Below are 19,201 nucleotides of genomic sequence, written 5' to 3' on the forward strand. Positions count from 1 at the left end.
TCTAGTGTAGGGAGATAGATAATAAACAAATGCACAAATAAAAAGAAGTGGGGACATTATTAACTGCTTTTTTTAATTAGTGTCATGACTTAATACCTTATTGATAAAGTAACTTAAGGTGAGTGAAGGATTGATCTGTGTGGATATTTGGAAAGAGACTTTGCAAGAAAAGGGAAATGTGAATGTTAAGGTCCTTAGGCAGAAATTTGCCTAATATGTTTGAGAAACTACAAAGAGGCAAGTATGACTGGAAGAGAAAGGTAATGGTGGCCAGATCACAAGGTCCCACATAAGAACTCTGGCTTTTATTCTAAGTGTAAGGGGAAGGCACTGAAGGTTTACAAGCAGTGAATTACAAGATCTGATTTATATTTTAAAAGGATCACTTGCCTTCTGTATTAAGAACAGAATCAGGAAGAGCTTATTACTACCATAAGCATACTCCAATAATGTGGAAGAGAGATAATGCTGGCATGGTCAGGGTAAAAGTGATGGAAGTGGAAAAACATCAGACTCAGGAGGTGAAAACATAAATACAGAATATCTAAAACCATGAATATTGATGAGGTCACTAAGGGAGTCATGAGATCACTCACAAGAATTTTCCAATTGTAAAATGTTACAATTACAAGGATATGTTTGGATTCTCTTAATAAAAAGAGCTTAATACTGTATGGGGAATCAGAAGGTTTGGGATGACATCTCAACTGACACTCATTGGAACCTGCTTCTATATCCTTAACAAAAATTGCCCTACCTGATAAAACAATCAGTTCCACAAGAACTTAACCTTTATTTAGCACTCACTAAATACAAGGCACTGTGCCAAAATACATGTATCATTTTATTTAATCCTCATAACAGCCCAATAAGTTGGGTGTTATTTTTATCGACTCTATTTTAATGATAAAGAAACTGAGGTTTAAAGAGGTTAAATAATTTATCCAGTTACCCAACCAGTAAGGGGCGGAACTAGACCCAGTGACTCAAAAACCTATACCTAACCACTAAGCAAACTACGTCTAATTACTGACCAACTACTGTGTGCAAGGCACTGTATCAGACACAGCATCAAGTAACACAAAATTGTTCTCACCATCATGAAGTTTCTAGTTTCACAGAAGAGACGCATGAAAAATATTTTTTAATTCCTTTATATTTTATTTTACCATTATATTTTACTTTTTATTATTTTATTTTAGTTATAAGATTTTATTTTACCATTAATCAAAAACACTAATAAAACTTCAAAGTTTCTGAAGACCAGCTAGAATAAAGATTTCTGGGCATGGAAATTCTAAATATTTCCTAGTTACTCTAAGGAAATTTACTCTCTGATCTAATAATTTGAATTTATTCTTTTCTTGGTGAAAACTTACATTTTTACTCTCCAATTATATAATCTATGGGTACACTATGAACCAAAGGACCTGATGAAATCAAAAGCAAGTACATAAGACTATTCCTAATTAGCGTCTAATGTTGATAAAGAAAAATGTTAATTACGAGTATACTGGATTGAAAATAAGAGGTTGAAGGGCATTGAGAAACAAAGAGGTAACTAAAAGGAAAGGAATTATAGACATCTATGTTAGTACTGGCACACATATTTTACATCACTGTTGCCTAAACTGACAACAAATAAAATGTCTTCCAAGTTTCCTAGCTTTTCCTTCACCCCAGGCCACTCTTTTCTACCAACATTGAATATCCATTCCACCCCAACTTCTTCCTTCTCCCAAGACTAAACTTTCCTGTTTCATATTCTATGTATCTTCCCATTCAGTTCCCTGCTTATTTTCCTCAAAAACACATTTTTCACACTTCCTTTATACATGCCATCACCTATACCACCCTTCCTCAACCCACTTGGTCAACTTCCAGCCACTCCTTCAAACTCAGTTCCAATGTTGCCTCCTTATAAAGCATCCCAAAAACGAGGCCTTCTATGCCCCAACTCAAGTTGGTTCCATCTCTAAGATCACAGTTTCAAACAACAGTATCATTACTATTATTATTCTCTTACATGTTTTTCTCTGATTGGTAAACTCCTAGCAAAGAAGTATCACGTTTTTTAAAATGCCATGTATGCCCCAATTCAACTTTTAGCAGCAGATCATGGTACATGAAAGACACTCACTCAATATTTACCCCGACTATGATAGATCTCTAACATCTACTAATTTCAGGCTTAGAAAAGAGAAAGTGAAAGGAAAGACAGAACAAAGTGAAACAGCAAATTGCAAAAAAAACACTTCCTTCTAACTAGACTCTTGTGAGACTAGCTATACAACACAAACCTCTCTCCTATGTCATGGGCCTCTATTCCTTTCCATTCCTTTCTATTTTTATAAGGTAACTACTCTCTCATAAGTTCTATTAATAACCCAGGGATTTCCTTCTTCAATTTAGATATGACCTCATTTTTATAAACTATACAAAATCATACCATTTCTTTCTTATTTATCAAGAATGATGACCTATTTCCTTATATGTATACTCACAAATATCCCAAATATCTATTTGTGAATACATGATTTATAATTCTACCCTTTAATACCTAGCAGTGTTTTATTCTTAAGACTAGGAATGTGCTCTTCCAGATTATTAATTAATACTCAGGAACAAGATACTAGTGGCTAGAACAGTTCCTAATGTACAGTAGATATCCAGTGAATAGGGGAGAAAAAGGAGGAAAGGGGAAGAGAAAAGCAAAGATAAAAGGTAGAAGTCTAATACATCATGCAATATTTGCTAATTTATTTCTGTCACTTTGAATGAACTTAACTTCCAAAGGGCAGAAAGTGTGCCATTTTCACCCATATATCCCCAGTGCCTGGCATAGTACCTAGAATATAACAAGCACTCAGTATCCATTTAATAAGAGAATAAATCAGGGGTCAGCAAACTTCCTCTGTAAAGGGACACAGTAATATTTAGGTAAATATTTTATGCTTTGGTAACTAGTAAATATTTTATACTTTGTAGGCCATATACTCTGTAGCAACTACTCAATTCAACTCTGCCATGGTAGCAAGAAGGCTGCCAAAGATAATAGGTAAACGAATGACATGGCTGAGTTCCAATAAAACTTCCCTTACAAAAACAAGGGGCTAGGATAAAAAAAAGAAATCCTGTCATTTACAAAAACATGGATGGACCTAGAGGGTATTATGCTCAGCAAAATAAGCCAGGTGGAGAAAGACAAATACCTATGGTTTCCCTAGTTTGTGTAATGTAAAAACAAAGCAAAACAGAATAAAAAAAAACAACAGTAGACTCAGAAAGGTGACTAGCGGTTACCATGGGGGAAGGGTTGGGGTGGATGGATAGGGAATGTGAGGGGGATAAAGTGGCACAAAAATTCTCAATCATAATGTAAGTTGGTCACAAGGATAGCACAGCCCAGAGAATATAGTCAGTGATTCAGTTAACATCTTCCTATGTTGACAGATAGTAACTACGCAAGTCGGGGTGAGGATTTAATAATATGGGTAACTGTTAAAACACTGTGCTGTGTTACTTGAAACCAATTAAGACTGTATAGCAATTTTACTTCAATTAAAAAAAAACAGGGAGCCAGGTGTATTTTACCATAATTAAAAATACACACACACAGAAAATTAAATAAATAAATAGATAGATAGATAGATAGATAGATAGATAGATAGATAGATAGATAGATAGATAAATAAATAAATAAATAAATAAATAAATAAATAAATAAATAAATAAATAAATAAATAAATAAATAAATAAATAAATAAATAAATAAATAAATAAATAAATAAATAAATAAATAAATAAATAAATAAAAAAAACCAAGTAAGGCCATAGTTTGTCAACCCCTGGGGTGAATGAATGAAGTAAGACTCACAGATGTAAGGATTGGCTAACAAAGGAAGGAAAGGAAGAAGAGAGGGAGAGAAGAAGGAAGTAAAGATGAATGTTAGCTCTGCCTTAGGAATGGAAGAAAAGATTTTTAAAGCTGTACTTGAAAAAGCAAAGTTATGAAACACATTTTCCTCCAAATAACTAAAATAACATCGTATACTTTTTCAAGTCGAAAGATGTGATCTCTTTCTAAGCGTTCTTCTGCTTGTTTCAAGCCTAGCCTCTGCTCAGGTGTCAATGTAGATTCATCTATCACAGTAGCATTTTCTAAATAGTCCATCTCTGAAGAATTTTCTTTATTAGATTCATCACTCTTCATTTTACCTAGAAAAGGAAGCAATCAGTTACCATCATCAGAACTGGTAAATTTTAAAAGTTTTTAATGAAAAGCAGACATTGAATTTATACACACACATACAGAAAATATGTCATATTTTCCTTGGTTGTACAGCTGGTATACCTATGTAAAATACTAGTAAGAGATACAGAGAGTTTCAGAATACACAAAGAAAAATCAACTTCATGGGTCAAATGACAGTCTTGTTCTTCCAACTTACCTATCAAACGAGACAAAAATGACTGAGACACATTACACGAGGCTAACATAACCATCTTGTAGAATCTTTGAAGTAATATGATAAAAAGCTATTTTAAGTCCCAAGATAAGATACTGTACTAAAGTCACATTAGTGACTCTATCACTCTACTAAAAGAACATACATACTCCAGACCACAAAACCATACCAGGCTCCTTCTTTGCTTTCATTTAACTCTTGGGTTGTCTCCAAAACATCAATATTTTTTTCTTTGCTTCTCTGCCTCCTAACTAGATCATAATCTCTTCAAGATATAGACTATGTGCTTTCACCTTGTATTTCCAGCACCTAGCAATATGTACCTGGAACACAGTAGGTTCCATCACAAATGTGACTTTTTTAATACAAATTGAATCAATGCTATCCTCCTGTTTAAGTTACTTAAAAGGCTTTCAAAGAGTTCAGAATAAAATTTAAATTCTCTATCATAACATAGTCCTCACCCTCATGAAGGCAGTAAACAAAATAAATACAGTAATTCCAAGTTGCAGTAAATGCTATAAAGGAAAAAAGCAAATGACTGAGAAGGAGACCAACAGGAGTCAGGGAAGGCTTCTCTGAGATTTTTAGGCCAAGACTTCAAGAAATAGAGCTAAGCTGCCTCTATCTCTAACCTTATATCCTCCCCTAACACTTTTCACTTCATACCAAATGTGGTAGAATAGATCACTGCTACTTCAAGTCTCAATGTCTTTACATATGCTGTTCCCTCTATTATCAAGGCCCTCCCAGCCCTCTCCATGTCAATTAGTTAACTTAATCTGTCCTGCAAAATTCAACTTAAGCATCACCTGTTTCAGAAGACAGCTGATATTCTTTATATTCTCATAGTACCCTCTATTATCTCATATTTGCATAGTAAATGTAATTTGTATTCATTATCTCCTACATTAAACGATGAATTCCTTGATGTAATGACCAGGTCTTATTTTAACTTTGTACCTTCAGATTTGAATACAATGCCTGACCTAAGAAAACATTTAATGAAAGTGTGTTGAATAAATAATTCTGATATATCTAAAAGCAATTCTAAAGGTAAATGCTCATAGAAATCAACAAATCTCTCCACTGCACCCTCAAAAGAACCTGCCACCTACAAGAACTCTGATAGTCAATTCCGCCTTTTGATAGCACTTAATTTCTGAACAAAGAAGCAATGGTGTGCTCCCAGAGGTGATGTGTCTCCTACCACAAGAACACAGAAGTTTCTGTAATAGGAAGGCAGTCTTAAAGATGTTATAAAAAGGATTCAAACAGAAAAATAATTATTTTTTAGTAATCATTTTATGATGGAAAAAGATGAAATCCTTGTTTTATTTCCAGATTTCATGGAAAAGGATAGTATAGCAAGACAACATACTATTCTAACCTTCTTTTTTTTTTATGTTCAACTTGCCCCGCATGACAAGGCAACTACATCACAACTCCTGTAAAATTATCATTCCTGAATCAGAGAATCAGAGAAAGCTATGTATGTTTCTTTAAAAGTCAGAAATAAGTGAAATTATTTAATTTTCTGAAATCAATATAAAAGTAAAATAACATCAGGCAGAATTTCCCAAACATTGTTCCATAGAGTCACAGCTCTGTGAGATGTTAATATTCTCACAAAACAACAGAAGTTGAAAAACCATATTCAAACAAAACACTGTACATTGTACATGAATACTCACAGCAGCCCTATTCATTATAGTCCATCACTGATAAATGAATTTTTTTTAATGTGGCAAATTTATATAATAAAATATTATTAAGCTGTCTTAGCTCAAAATACCATAGACTGGGTGTCTTAAACAATAGAAACTTATTTTCTCACAGTTCTGGAGGCAGCGAAATCCAAGATCGAAGTGCCAGGAGGGTTGATGTCTGATGATAGCTCTCTCCTTGGACTGCATACAACCATTTTCTCATTGTGTTCTCACATGGCCTTTCCTCAGTGCACACACACAAAGTGATGACCTCTCTCTTCCTCTTGTTATAAAGTCTCCAATCCCATTTGACTAGGACCTCACCTTTATGACCTCATTTAATCTTAATTACATACTAAAAGCTCTCATCTCCAAATATAGTCACATTAGGAGTTGGGGCTTCGACATAGGAATTTTAAGGGGACACAATTTAGTCTATACTCTTAAAAAGGAAAGAAGTGCTGTTACATATGATAACATAAATGAATTTGAAAAAACAATGTTTAATGAATGAAGCCAGACACAAAAAAACTCATATTGTGTGAGTCCATTTCCATGAAATATCTACAACAGACAAATGCATAGAAACAGAAAGCATACTAGTGGTTGTTAGAGGCTGAGAGAAGGGTGGAATTGAGAATGACTTAATAGATATAGGGTTTCCTTCTGGGTGATGAAGAAGTTCTGCAATTAGAAAGAGCTGTACAATACTGTAAGTGGACCTAATGCCACTGAATTGTCATACATTTTTAAACAGCTAAGATAATAAATCTTATATATATTTTACCACCAAAAAAATTAACAGTTACCATATGACTCAGCAATTCTACTCCTACACATATTCTAAGGAGAAATGAAACGATATATCCACACAAAAACTTTTCAACAAATGTTCATAGCATAACAGCCAAACAATGGAATCATTCAAATATCTATCAAATGATGAAAAAATAAACAAAAGGTGATACATCCATGTGATGGAATATTATTCAGCAATAAAAAGGAATAGTGTATTGAAACATGCTACAACATAGATGAATCTTAAAAACATTGTGCTAAGTGAAAATAGCCAAACCCAAAAGGCCACGTGTCATATGAATCAATTTATATAAAATAGGAAAAGCTACAGAGAAAGTAAGTAGACTAGCAGTTGGTGGGGGCTAGAAGGAGGGGATAATGAGTAATGACAACTAACAGGTATGGCTTCTTTTTTGGGGTGATAAAAATATTCAGGAATTAGATAGTGGCAATGTCTATACACTCTGTGAATATACGAAAAGCCATTAAGTTGTATATTTTAAAACAGCAAATTTTATGGCATGTGAATTATATCTCATTAAAACTATCACATATAAAAGTAAATAAGAAAATTTTTAAATATGATAGATAGTGATAAGGTCATTGGAGAAAAATTAAACAGGTAAAAGGAATAGGAAATGTCAGAGGTGGAGGTGAGGGTTATAAATCTTAGATAAGTGACCCAGCAAAAGACTGAGAAGGTGAAGGAAGAGAGCCATATGGACATCTGGGGAGTGTTCCAGGCAGAGGAAAAAACAAATGTGAAAGCCATCAGGTCGACATTTGCATTCACATTTGAAAACTACAAGGAAACCACTGAAGCTGGAGCACACAGAGAAAAGAGTGAGAAGTAGATGAGTAAGAGCAGAGAAGTGGGGGAGTGGCACAGATCATATAGGGCCCTATGTCATTGCAAGGACACTAGCCTTTACTATGATTTACGGGAAAGTACTGAAACATTTTGAACAGTAGTAACATGATCTGAATAATTAATATAATGAAGGATGGTGTAAGTGAAAGTAAGGAAAGAGTTCAGTCATGTGGCTCAAAAACATGATCCTGACCAGCATCAACCTCACTCAGTACCTTGTTAGAAATCCAATTATCTCAGGCCCTGCTCTAGATTTTGTGAACAAACAATCTCTGGGAACGGAGCCCAAGAACCTGTAGTTACATATGATTCCAGGTGATTCATATGCATATTAAAGTTTGAGACACCAAATCTAGAATAGTCTCCACTCAAATATTCAGCAGGCTCACGCTTCTCATCTCTTCTCCTTGAAGTATTTGCTCTAATGTCAACTTCTCAGGGACAAGTTAAATTTGAACCACCAGCACAACGAGACACATCATCCTATTTTATTTTTAAGATTTATCACCACCTAATTTATTATATGCTTTCATTATTTATTATGTGTTGTCTGTCTCCTCCCACTAGTAGATTAACTCCATAAGAACAACGTTGCATATTTTGTTAACTGCTCTATTTCTAATGACTAGATCAGTACTAGATATATATAGCAGACACCAAAAAAAATATTTATTGAATGAGTGAACGGCAAAAGAAAAAGATGGAAGTGTTAGATGGGAGCTAAAGTTGGACCTAATGGAGAGTAATCTACTAATCTCAGGTGGGCCTGAGATTAATCAAACTTCTATAAAGCCTATTAAGTCCATATAAGACTATGAGTTAAAGATGAAATTTTTATTGTATTTAGTTTACCGAGGATCACTCATGTCTAATGAGAAATCATTCACTCAACTATTATTAATTTGGATTTTTTCGTATGAAAAAAAGTGCTAAACAATTATGAACATGACTTCAAGGCACATATTTTACATATTGAAGAGAATTCTTTAAAACATGAGAAGCACTTATTTATGACTGCCTAAAAAATCACTTCCATACTATAAATTATTCTTATTAATTTATTAAACCAAGTCCCCCAAAAGGAGACTTGATCTACTAGCTTCCTCAGCTAGTTCAACTTGTTCTCCATGTTAACTGCATTTAATAATAAAAATAGAAATAATAACAAAGAATACTCATTGCCATTGCATACTTACTGTGTCAGGTACTACATACAACTCTGTTGGATTATTTCACTTAACCTTCCTAACACAAGCAGAAGCATCTCCACTTTTTAAAAAATGAGGAACCTGAGACATGTTTTAAAAGGTAAGTAGCTTATCCCAAGATTACAAAGTCATTAGGTAGGGACGATGTGATTCAAAACCTATGAAACTCTAATCCAGAACCCACACACTTAACCATCTCACTGTCACCACATTTATTTTGTTGCCTTTTAAAAAAAAAATCTGTAAATCAGGTTTTTCACTAAATCAAGTGAATTAGTCAAAAATCACACCCTTACAAGTGATCTTATGCACCAGCTATTTCTCAACTTCAATCTTTCATGTACTATCATGTTAGGATTTGTCATATCCAAACATTACTGATATTATTATTTATTTGATACTATTTTTAAATTGACTTGCATATTTGGCCTTGTCCTAAGTCATATCTATAAAATTATGATATTGATACTTTTTCTTATACACATAAAGATACCTCTATTAAAAAATTTTTTAAAGTTCTATCAATATGCCATCATCTGTGTACCACCAGAAAAAAAGCTATTTCTGAACTCTTTCCTGGTATTTGTTCCAAAGTATGGTAAACAATGATTTAGAAATAGTTTTTTTACTGTTTATACATTAAGGAAAGGCTTTATTCTTTTTGTCACAGAAACATCAAGAAAAAAGACTGTCAAGGAAAATTCATTAATTTAAACAAAATCAGGATTAAAGTACTCAAAAGACATGGATAACACGAACAAGTAATTAAAGCTAAGATCAAGATACCAGAAGAAAGTGAATTTTACATCAACAGTTCTCAAGTAAAATTTCAACAGTGTCCTAAGCAATCTATTTTGTTCCTGTCAAAGAATTTATAGCTGCATAGCCAAAGATTTTTAAATTACGTACACATATCATACAAGCAAACTCTTCAGTGGCTTCTCAAAACACTCAAAGTCTGAACTATCATGTCCTAAAGGGCCCTTTATTCTCCAATCATTGTGTGCCTATTCAGCTACATCTACTGCCACTTTCCCCCTCAATCACTGTTCTAGTCATACTGAATCTCAGTTATACTCACAGTCTCACATTTATATCATGCATTTCCCTAACCCAAAGTCTAAATTCCACAATTAAATCATGTAGTTTCTCAAACTCTTTTCTGGCACTGAACTAAATTAACACTGTAGTTATCTATATCACCCCCATCTAAATGGAAGCTTCCTTGAAGTCTGGAACTATGTGTTTCTAGTTTTCCACTATAAACACATGCTTAGCATATAATAGGAACTTAATACATATGTGTTTGGTGAATGTATGAGCACTATATTACCAAGACCAAATAAAGAGCATGTGTGCATGCATTCATGTACATACCAAATACAGAAGCCACTAAATTTCCATTTGCACAGGCTTTCTAACTACCATAATAAATGTAAAGGTTTTTTTTTTCAACTTAAAGAGCCATATTATTAATATCCTTTTATAACTAAAGTAGTTAAAATTAAACTAGGAATAATCTAAAGAACATTAATATAGCAAAGTCCCTCCAAAAATGTTACTTGTGGGATAATCTAACTTATACTTACTCAAATCATCTGTTATGTCTTCAATTCCAGAAGCACTATCATCAGAATCACCAGTAGTCTCCGTACATGTTTGTTGCTTATGAGGTCGGGGTGAATTTTCCAGAGCAGATTTTTCTCCCTCTACATTATCAATATTCACTTTGTCCACAGAAGTAAAGGAGCTTGGGATTTTTTTTCCAGTCTGCTGTGATTCTGTCTGCCTCAAGTTTTCTTTCAATAGCAAACTAGGTACCTTCTCTGCTTCTGCTGCTGAACTGGGCATCTTTTCTGATTTCATTTGAGAATTGGAAGCTTTTTCTGCATTCCTCTGGGAACTATGTGCCTTTTCCACTGCTGTTGCCTGTGAACTGGGTGCCTTTTCTATTTTCACAGGTGACCTAGGTAACTTTGGTGATTTTTCTGCTTTTGCTTGTAAACTGGATGCCTTTTCTCCTTTTGCCTGTGAAACAGGTACCTTTTCTGCTTTCACCGGTGAATTAGGTAATTTTTTTGCTTTGCAGTAACTTTGATCTCGAAGAACAAACCCCAAGTCTTTAGGTCCTGGAAGAAGGGCAGCACTTACTTTAGATGATTTAACCTCTGTTTTTTCTATACAAATATCATTTTGCTTATTTTTTTTACTACTATTCCTATTTGGAGAACTGGTCCCAATTTCTCTGATTGATTTATCATTTCTAGCTTTCAAAGTCTTATTAGTTATAATTTTAACTGCTTTGCTTTCTTCAGCAAGAGCCCAAGCATTCTTCTTTGGTTCATGATTTTCATTTTTAGAGGTCGTGGACTCTTCCATTATTTGAAAACCTGATTCTTTCCAATTGTGTTAGTGTAAAATGGCAGATATCCAGTAGTTTGAATTACTTCAAATCCAGTTTAGGCAAGCAAACTATTGGGTCAAAAAAAAAAAGTTACTTCAAGTACAAAAGCCATTTTTTAAATTCATGAGACATAAAAAAGCTTTAAAAATTTGTAAAATTTTTTAAAACTCTAAAAATTTTATGAGGAGTTAAAGCTCACTTAGTAAAAGCCAAATGCTTACAAGAAGATTCTAATGTAATTATGGCAATATGACATCAAAACAAGGAACTTTTAGAAAAATGTTGTATTACATAACTCAAAATTTCAACTAGAAAGTAAATAAAAACCTGCAACTCATGCGCCACAATATAAAAGGAAATGAAACAAAGAAAGCACAAGAATACCAATATATATACAAATGGTAATCGGTTTAAAGAAGCCTAAATTAGCAAAATCTTGCCCACACTGACTTACTTCCAACTACCTGAGTTTTTGCTAAAGCATATTTTAAAAAAAGGAGGGGGGGAATAAACTTACCTATTTATGGCTCCACTGACATATCTTACTCAACTTGGATCTAGCTTTTAAAATTCCTATTTGTGGTAGTTTACATCCTCTGCCTTGATCTCTGTCTAGATTAATATTGCCTTTTACTTAAATTAAAAAAGAAACCTTATGGGTTCTTCTTTCCAAATTATTTTACAAGGTAATATTTCAAGAAATAATGATTATTAAAATTTAAGTCAGAACCATACTAGATTTTCAGCACCAATTTTTGACTAACATTATTTTCCAGTAAAAAGCTGTAGCATTTTTAATCTACAAAAGAATGTTTTTGCTCCTGGTTTTGGATATTGGAGTTTATTTAATCAACACATTTTGCTTTCATTATTCTTGATAAGGTGTTTTACAGAACTGTCAAAACAGCTGTCAAATATATGACTACACCTAAATCCTTGTAAAAACCGCCATAAGCTAATTTTAAAATAAAAACGGTTCTATTTCTAAATGATTAGTTTCACCTTAACCAGTAACTAAAGTATTTTTAACTTTCTAATGCTATTCTATGCTGACTCTTTAATATTTGTAGATGTCATCTTAATGACAAAAGTCATAAAGACTAGATATAGCAATACTGACCCACAATTCTATTCATAAAACTTTTTAGACACACTATTTCTCCACTGTATATATAAACAAAAGCTATAAAGATTTTAAAAATCAATATACTTTATATATATATAAACGCTAGTGAGGAGTTCAAGACTCAGAAAATTGCCAGGTTGCATTTTAAATGAATAACTTGTTTCATATAACTAAAAGTACATTTAAATGTTTTAATACAAACAATGCACTAAGAAAAAAACACACTATACTCATTTTCTAATCATCCCCACCTTGTCTTGTAAGAGTAGCAAATGTCCTATTGCCTCAAAAAAAAAAAGGTGTAGTAATCTTATAGCAAAACTGCTATTTTTGACATCTTCTTTTAAGGTTATCAGCAGCATAAAAATTTCCAAAAAAAGTTACAATTCCTAGAAATGAAGTTCTCTCTGAAGAGATAGGTAGGATTTAGAAAATAAGGTTCATTGCTTCTCAGGGCACACTGATGGTAAAACTGGTTGAACCAAAGAAAAACACAGACCTACTTTTTAACTCCTGGTTGCATTTTCAGAATGTGGTAAATAAGTATTAAATGAGATCTTAACCTTAAATAACCAATTAGCATAAAGAAAATACAAATAATTTTTAATGAATTTCTTGCAAAGGTGTTTGAATATAAAACTACAGCATTTAGAATGCATTCCATTTCATTTTTAAATAAATCATTAAGACATCAGTCCATTTCCTACTTTCAGTTCTAATCATGTCTTCTACTTTTCTCTTGCCTACTACAATGCTAGGTACTTAGCAGACATTCAAAATCACTAGCAATTAATAGAATATTACTCAAAATGGGGTATGTTGGGGGGACTTGATAATAGGGGAGTCTAGTAACCATAATGTTGTTCAAGTAATTGTACATTAACAATATCAAAATTCTAAAAATAATAATAATATAGAGAAAAAAAAGAATATTACTCCAGACTGAGGTCTCCACATTCCTTTTCCTGCTGTGAACTGGTCTTCATCAGAAAACTAAAATTGTTTCAAGAAAAGTTTTTTATGCCTTTCTATAATTATCCATCATTCAACTGGTGGTCTGGCCTACAAGTCCTGGGCCTAAGGGTTTAAAGAATTGAAAAGAAACACTAGCTAAGAAAGTTTACCTGAAATAACTGTTGCACCACCAATGGAGATGCTAATCAAAGGAACAGTTACCGTTCAAGTAACCCTTCCAAGGGACAGACAGGGAAACTCTTTTAAGGCATAATTACAGAAAGTTATCAGAAGCTTCTACTGCTTTTTAAAAATTTTACATACTATAAAACAAGTAGCTGAACCAGCCTATCTTTAGAGTCTACTCCAACTATAATGTTATGATTCTATGCAAATCCTTGAAACACCATTATATTGGTGTTTTACCATTATATTGGTTACCATTATATTGGTTCTGATAATTTTACTAGTTACAGAAAATTACCAGGGACCTCCCAGTCTCCATAAATACACAGTATTTGTACAAATGTTAACTAGATTTATTGGTGACCATTTCACAATTTATACAAATGCTGAATCGATGATGTACACCTGGAACTAATATATTAGATTTCAATATTACTTCAAATTTAAAAAAAAAGACAGCATTTGTAGATAATACTCTCTTACAGGGGAAAAAAGCTTATTAAGCAGAAGGAATCCACATAAACTAGGACTCCAGAGGCTGAATTACTATACATGGTGTGTGCTGAATAAATTCTAAATGAATGTATTATTAAACATTTTAAAAGTCATTAAATGATTATTAATTATATAATCTGGCATATGTCATTAGTTATTATTAACACTGAAATACACTATTAGTAGTACACCAAGTAAAATACGGATTACCTTTAAAGCAGAAGTTCTCAAATTTTGGCAATCATTAGAACCACCTGGAGGTTCCCATTCCCAGATTTTTGGTTCAGTAGATCTGGAATGGAGCCTGAAAATTTACATCTCTAACAAGTTCCCAGGTGATGCCCATGTGACTAAACTGGGGACTACACTTAAAGAATCACTGCTCTAAGGAGTGGTCTGAAAGTAGAAGTGAAGGGAAACTATATTCTTCCCTACAGTCTTACACACAATGAAGAATTTGTCAGTCACCCCACTAGACCATAAGCTCTAAGATATAAGTAACCATTTCTGATTTTCCTTACCATTACATCTTCAGTGCCTACTGCAATGCCTAGTTCAAAGTAAGCACTCAATAAATGTGTTAAGTGGATTACTGAAAAATTAGCATTAAGTTATTTTTAATTATTGAGTTTTAAAACAAATTAAATCCAAAAGATGTTTGTCTTGCCAACAGGTTCCAGTCCCAGGCAAGTTCATTATGGATTCAATGAGACCAAAGAAATGACAGTAGAATGTTCTTGGGGTGAAAGGGTTTATACCCAACTTTATTCCCATGGTGGCAAGTCAATTACTAGAATCCCATCCACTCAGAGCAAGTCTGCATGCAGCAAGCTGGTCTCTGCCTCTGAGCCTCTCTATCCGCACAGCCATCTCAGTCTCTGTCCTTGGCGTTGCCACCACTCCAGTCTCGTTTCTGCTCTCCCTTGCAGCCATGCCACCCTGTCTCCCAGAGCACTGGGTGGAGGTTCTTTAGAGTCAGTAACAACGTATTGCCCACACATGTGTAGTGCACTAGCCGGCCAGGTGAGATTCCTGGCTATAAGAACCATCACTTTATCCATAATGTTTAATTATATAATACCTAATATTGTCTACAACGTAACTAGAATATGTCTTTCCTTCAAAAAGCTTTCCCTAATCCATCCCTCAATCCCCCACCCCACCTCTTATCACCGCCCAGGCAAGGCTCTGATAAGTCTCTATGAATTTTGTTCTTAACCTTTCTTAAGGCAATTACCACTTAACACTTATCAGGCATTTATATCCTACTGGACTCTGGGATTTTTTTTTCAATCTGCTTTTTATAAAATAAATACATTTACACAGCTGTGGATAAACTGAAGGTTCCTGTGGCCAGGATTCTCACCTGGCAGTGGTTGACTAGCTCACTGCACACCTGTGGGCAATACATGGCTGTTAACTCTAGATAAAGAGCTCTGCCCAGTGCTCTGGGTGCAACACGCAGGGCTGCAAGGCTGCAGGAGAGCAGAGCAGAGGCTGGAGTGATGGCAGCACCAAGGACAGAGGCCCAGAGGACAGCTGTGTGGGACGGCTGTGCAGGCAGAGAGGCCCAGAGGATGGCTGTGTGGGATGGCTGTGCAGGCAGAGGCCCAGAGGACGGCTGTGCAGACAGAGGGGCCCAGAGGCAGAGACCAGATTTGCTGCATGCAGACTCGTTCTGAGTGAACAGGATTTTAGTGACTGACCTGCCACCTGGAAATAAAATTGGGTATAACCCTTTCACCCCAAGAACATTTTGTTGTCAATATCTTTGGTCACACTGAATCCATGGTGAATTTTCCCGGGGCTGAAACCAACTGGCAAGACAACAGCTCAAAAAGTCAACAGCACTCACTGTAAGGCAAAGCAGTACTCTCCTAGCAACTACCAATCTCTCTCTTGAGAAGCAACTACTTTCAATTCTTTTAGTGTTTTCTTCTGAGATTTCTTTCCCTATTTCTAAATTACATGCCTATACTGACAGTTCTTATTCTATTTTAGCTTAGATACTATCTACTGACTTCCTACTATATAAGAATTTGGCTGTTTCTCACTCCCCCTAGAGACAGAATTGCACACACACATGCTCCCATCCCACCGCCATCCCCCAGGATGATTTTGATATGGCAATATTATTCATGGCTGAGCCAAATATTATACCATAGAACAGAGTTCTCTAGATGTCCATCAAAACTCTCCTTTTTCTTGGACATATGACTAGATTACATTTCCCAGCCTTCCCTGCAGTTAAGTGTGTCCTTAAAATAAAGCTGTCACATCCTCCATGCTCTCCCCTTCTCACTAGATAAAATTCTCCATCATCCACCTTCCATCATATATCCAATGATTATGTTCAAATCCAGACCAGTTAATCTCAAACTTTTGTGCATAGGAATCAACTAGTTCCTAAATGCAGATTCTGAATCAGTAGCTCTTGAGTGAGGACTGACATTATGCAGTTATAAAAAGCCCAGGTGTGGGGAAAACACAAGTTCCTATAGCCAGGATCCTCACCTGACCCAAAACTACTTGATGATGTAATATAATTGGCTTACTGCTAGGCTAATGCTTCCACACCTGACGGTAATAAGCTATTACTGACTGAGTCACTATATAAAGAGCTCTGCCCAGTGCTCTGGGATGAGGCAGAAACAGAGGTGGATTACAGACCTGTAGACTGCTGGATGCAGAAATGAATCCAGTACATGACCTACCACAGGGAGAATAGAGTCAGGTATAAACCCTTTTACCCTAGGAACTTAACATTGTCATTTCTCAGCCTCACTGAAACTATAGTGAACTTGCCAAGGGATGAAACCCCCAGGCAAGACACCAGGTAAAGTCCACACTACTAATCTTTGGCCAAAGTTCTGGCTGGACAACATCATCAATGGATCTCGGGTCCCTGAATGACCACACAAATAAACTATTCCTCTGGGTCTGATGACCACTCACCTAGCAACAACTACATGAGAGAGAAATTTTTAAGCCACTAATTACTGGATCTCTTTGTCACAGTAGCATAGCCTTTTGACTTAAGTAATACATATACTATAATCACATTTCCCTTTTGGTATACTGTTTAGTTTTACCTGGAATAAATTACTGCATTTTTCTTTAGTTTTTTTATATACCTATCAAGAATTCATTGACTGAACTGAAAATCTCTCAGTATGTTCAGACACCTCAACTAATCCATGTGTTTGTTTTATTGGTGTTGCTCTCTCCCTAGACATCTGTTTTTTGGTGCTTTCTAGTCACAATTAGACTTCCACCACAGTTGTCACCATAAGACCAATGGTAGAACTGGTCATCCTACCAATTTCCATCTACCCTCTTGTGTTGACTCTTCTATTTTCCTCTTCCATGACTTACTCTCTTTTTTGGTGGAGCACATCCTCTAGTAGCTTTCTAAGAAAGGAAACAAAAAGTATTGAAGAAAAAATCATGCCCCTCTCTCTAACATACCATTCTATGTAAAGAAACATCCATTATTACAACATTCCTGACTTCTTTCCACTCCCTTCATTCATTCCTTTCCTAAGAAGAGTAACATGTTCATCAGTGAATTTGGACAAACATCTGTAAAACTTACCACCTTACCTTTTCCTTCCTTTTTACATCCAGCTATTCATAGGAAAGAAAGTTTCATTCTCTTATTCATATTCCTAATATTTATAGATGCAAGCCCCACATAGGGCCTGTAGTTGTTCAGCTCTGCCTGTGCCTCAGTGGGTAAGTTTGCCAAATACTGGCACACTGAGTTTCCAAGCAAATTGCTTGGAAATATAAGTCACATTCTCCAAAGTGAACCTTATCCATAATAAACATATTCTGGTCTCCATATGATTCCATTGTCTCTCCCAATTTGTTCAGAATTCAAGAAGAGAAAAAGAGTGCTATTTATTGGGCCCCCTTAAGTTCCAACTGGAGGTAAATTTTATAAGACTTTGCAAGTCTGAATTGTCTTTATCTTCACATTTTGTTTAGCTGGTATTAAAATTCTAGGTAAGAAATCATTCACTCAAATCCTACAGGTATTGTTTCAATGATTTCTAGGTTTTAGTGTTACTACTGAGAAAACTGTGCCATTCTTATCCTCCATCATTTTTACTAAACCATTTTTCTTTTATAGAAATGTTTACAATATTTTCTTTACCTCAGTGTTCTGTAATTTCCAAGTAATAAGCCTTAGTGTAGACATTTCTTCATTTCTCTTGCTGGACATGCAGTTGGCTCTTTTAATCTCTCATGGTTATCATCTCTTATTTCTAAGAACATTAGTTTTTCTGAATTCTTTTTCTGTTTTCTGTATTGTTTCATAAGTTCCTGTTTGCTTTCTTTTCTATCAAGCATATTAACATGTGCGTAAGAGTCTCCAAAGAAGAGAATGGGACAAAAAATATTTTAAGAAATATTTTTTATAAATGAAACAAAATATATGAAACATAGCTGAAAACTTACCAAATCTGATGAAAAACACAATTATATACATATCCAAGAAGCTCAATGAACCTCAAGAAAAATAAACAAAGAAATCCACACCAAAGCACATTACTATTAAAGTAGTGAAAGCAAAAGACGAAGGGAAAATTTTGAAAGGAGCAAGAGAGAAGCAACTTCTCATGCACAAAGGATCCACAATAAGATTAACAGCTGATTTCCTATCATAAACCATGTGGCCAAAAGGCAATGACATGATAGAAAGTCCTGAAAAGACAAAAACTGTCAACCAATAACTATTCTGTAACCTTGCGGCAAAACTACCCTTTATGAATGTAAGAGAAATTATGACATTGCCACATAAACAAACACTAAGAAAATTAATCACCAGTAGACCTTCCCTACAAGAAATAACTAAAGGGAATTCTTAAGGCTGAAATGAAAGGACATTAGACAGTAACTCAAAGGTGTAAGAAGAAATAAAGGACACTAGTAGTGGTATTTGCATAGGTAAATATAAAAACTGGTATTTTGTACT

The 19,201-nt window shown here is 34.6% G+C and overlaps 1 protein-coding gene across 10 annotated transcripts in view; it reads right to left on the reverse strand.

Annotated features, from left to right (window-relative positions):
- The window catches only part of TUT4 (terminal uridylyl transferase 4), a 163,072-nt gene that overhangs the window by 83,165 nt on the left and 60,706 nt on the right, over nt 1-19,201 (reverse strand). For all 10 annotated transcript variants that reach the window (XM_073233936.1, XM_073233930.1, XM_073233929.1 and 7 more), the window contains exons 2-3: nt 10,645-11,527; nt 4,055-4,218 (exon numbers count right to left, since the gene is read on the reverse strand). In XM_073233936.1, the coding sequence (XP_073090037.1) occupies nt 4,055-4,218; nt 10,645-11,434 (954 nt within the window). In that variant the 5' untranslated portion in view covers nt 11,435-11,527. The remainder of the gene's footprint in view (nt 1-4,054; nt 4,219-10,644; nt 11,528-19,201) is intronic.

The sequence above is a fragment of the Manis javanica genome, chromosome 4, assembly GCF_040802235.1.
Source record: "Manis javanica isolate MJ-LG chromosome 4, MJ_LKY, whole genome shotgun sequence".
Taxonomy (NCBI): Eukaryota; Metazoa; Chordata; class Mammalia; order Pholidota; family Manidae; genus Manis; species Manis javanica.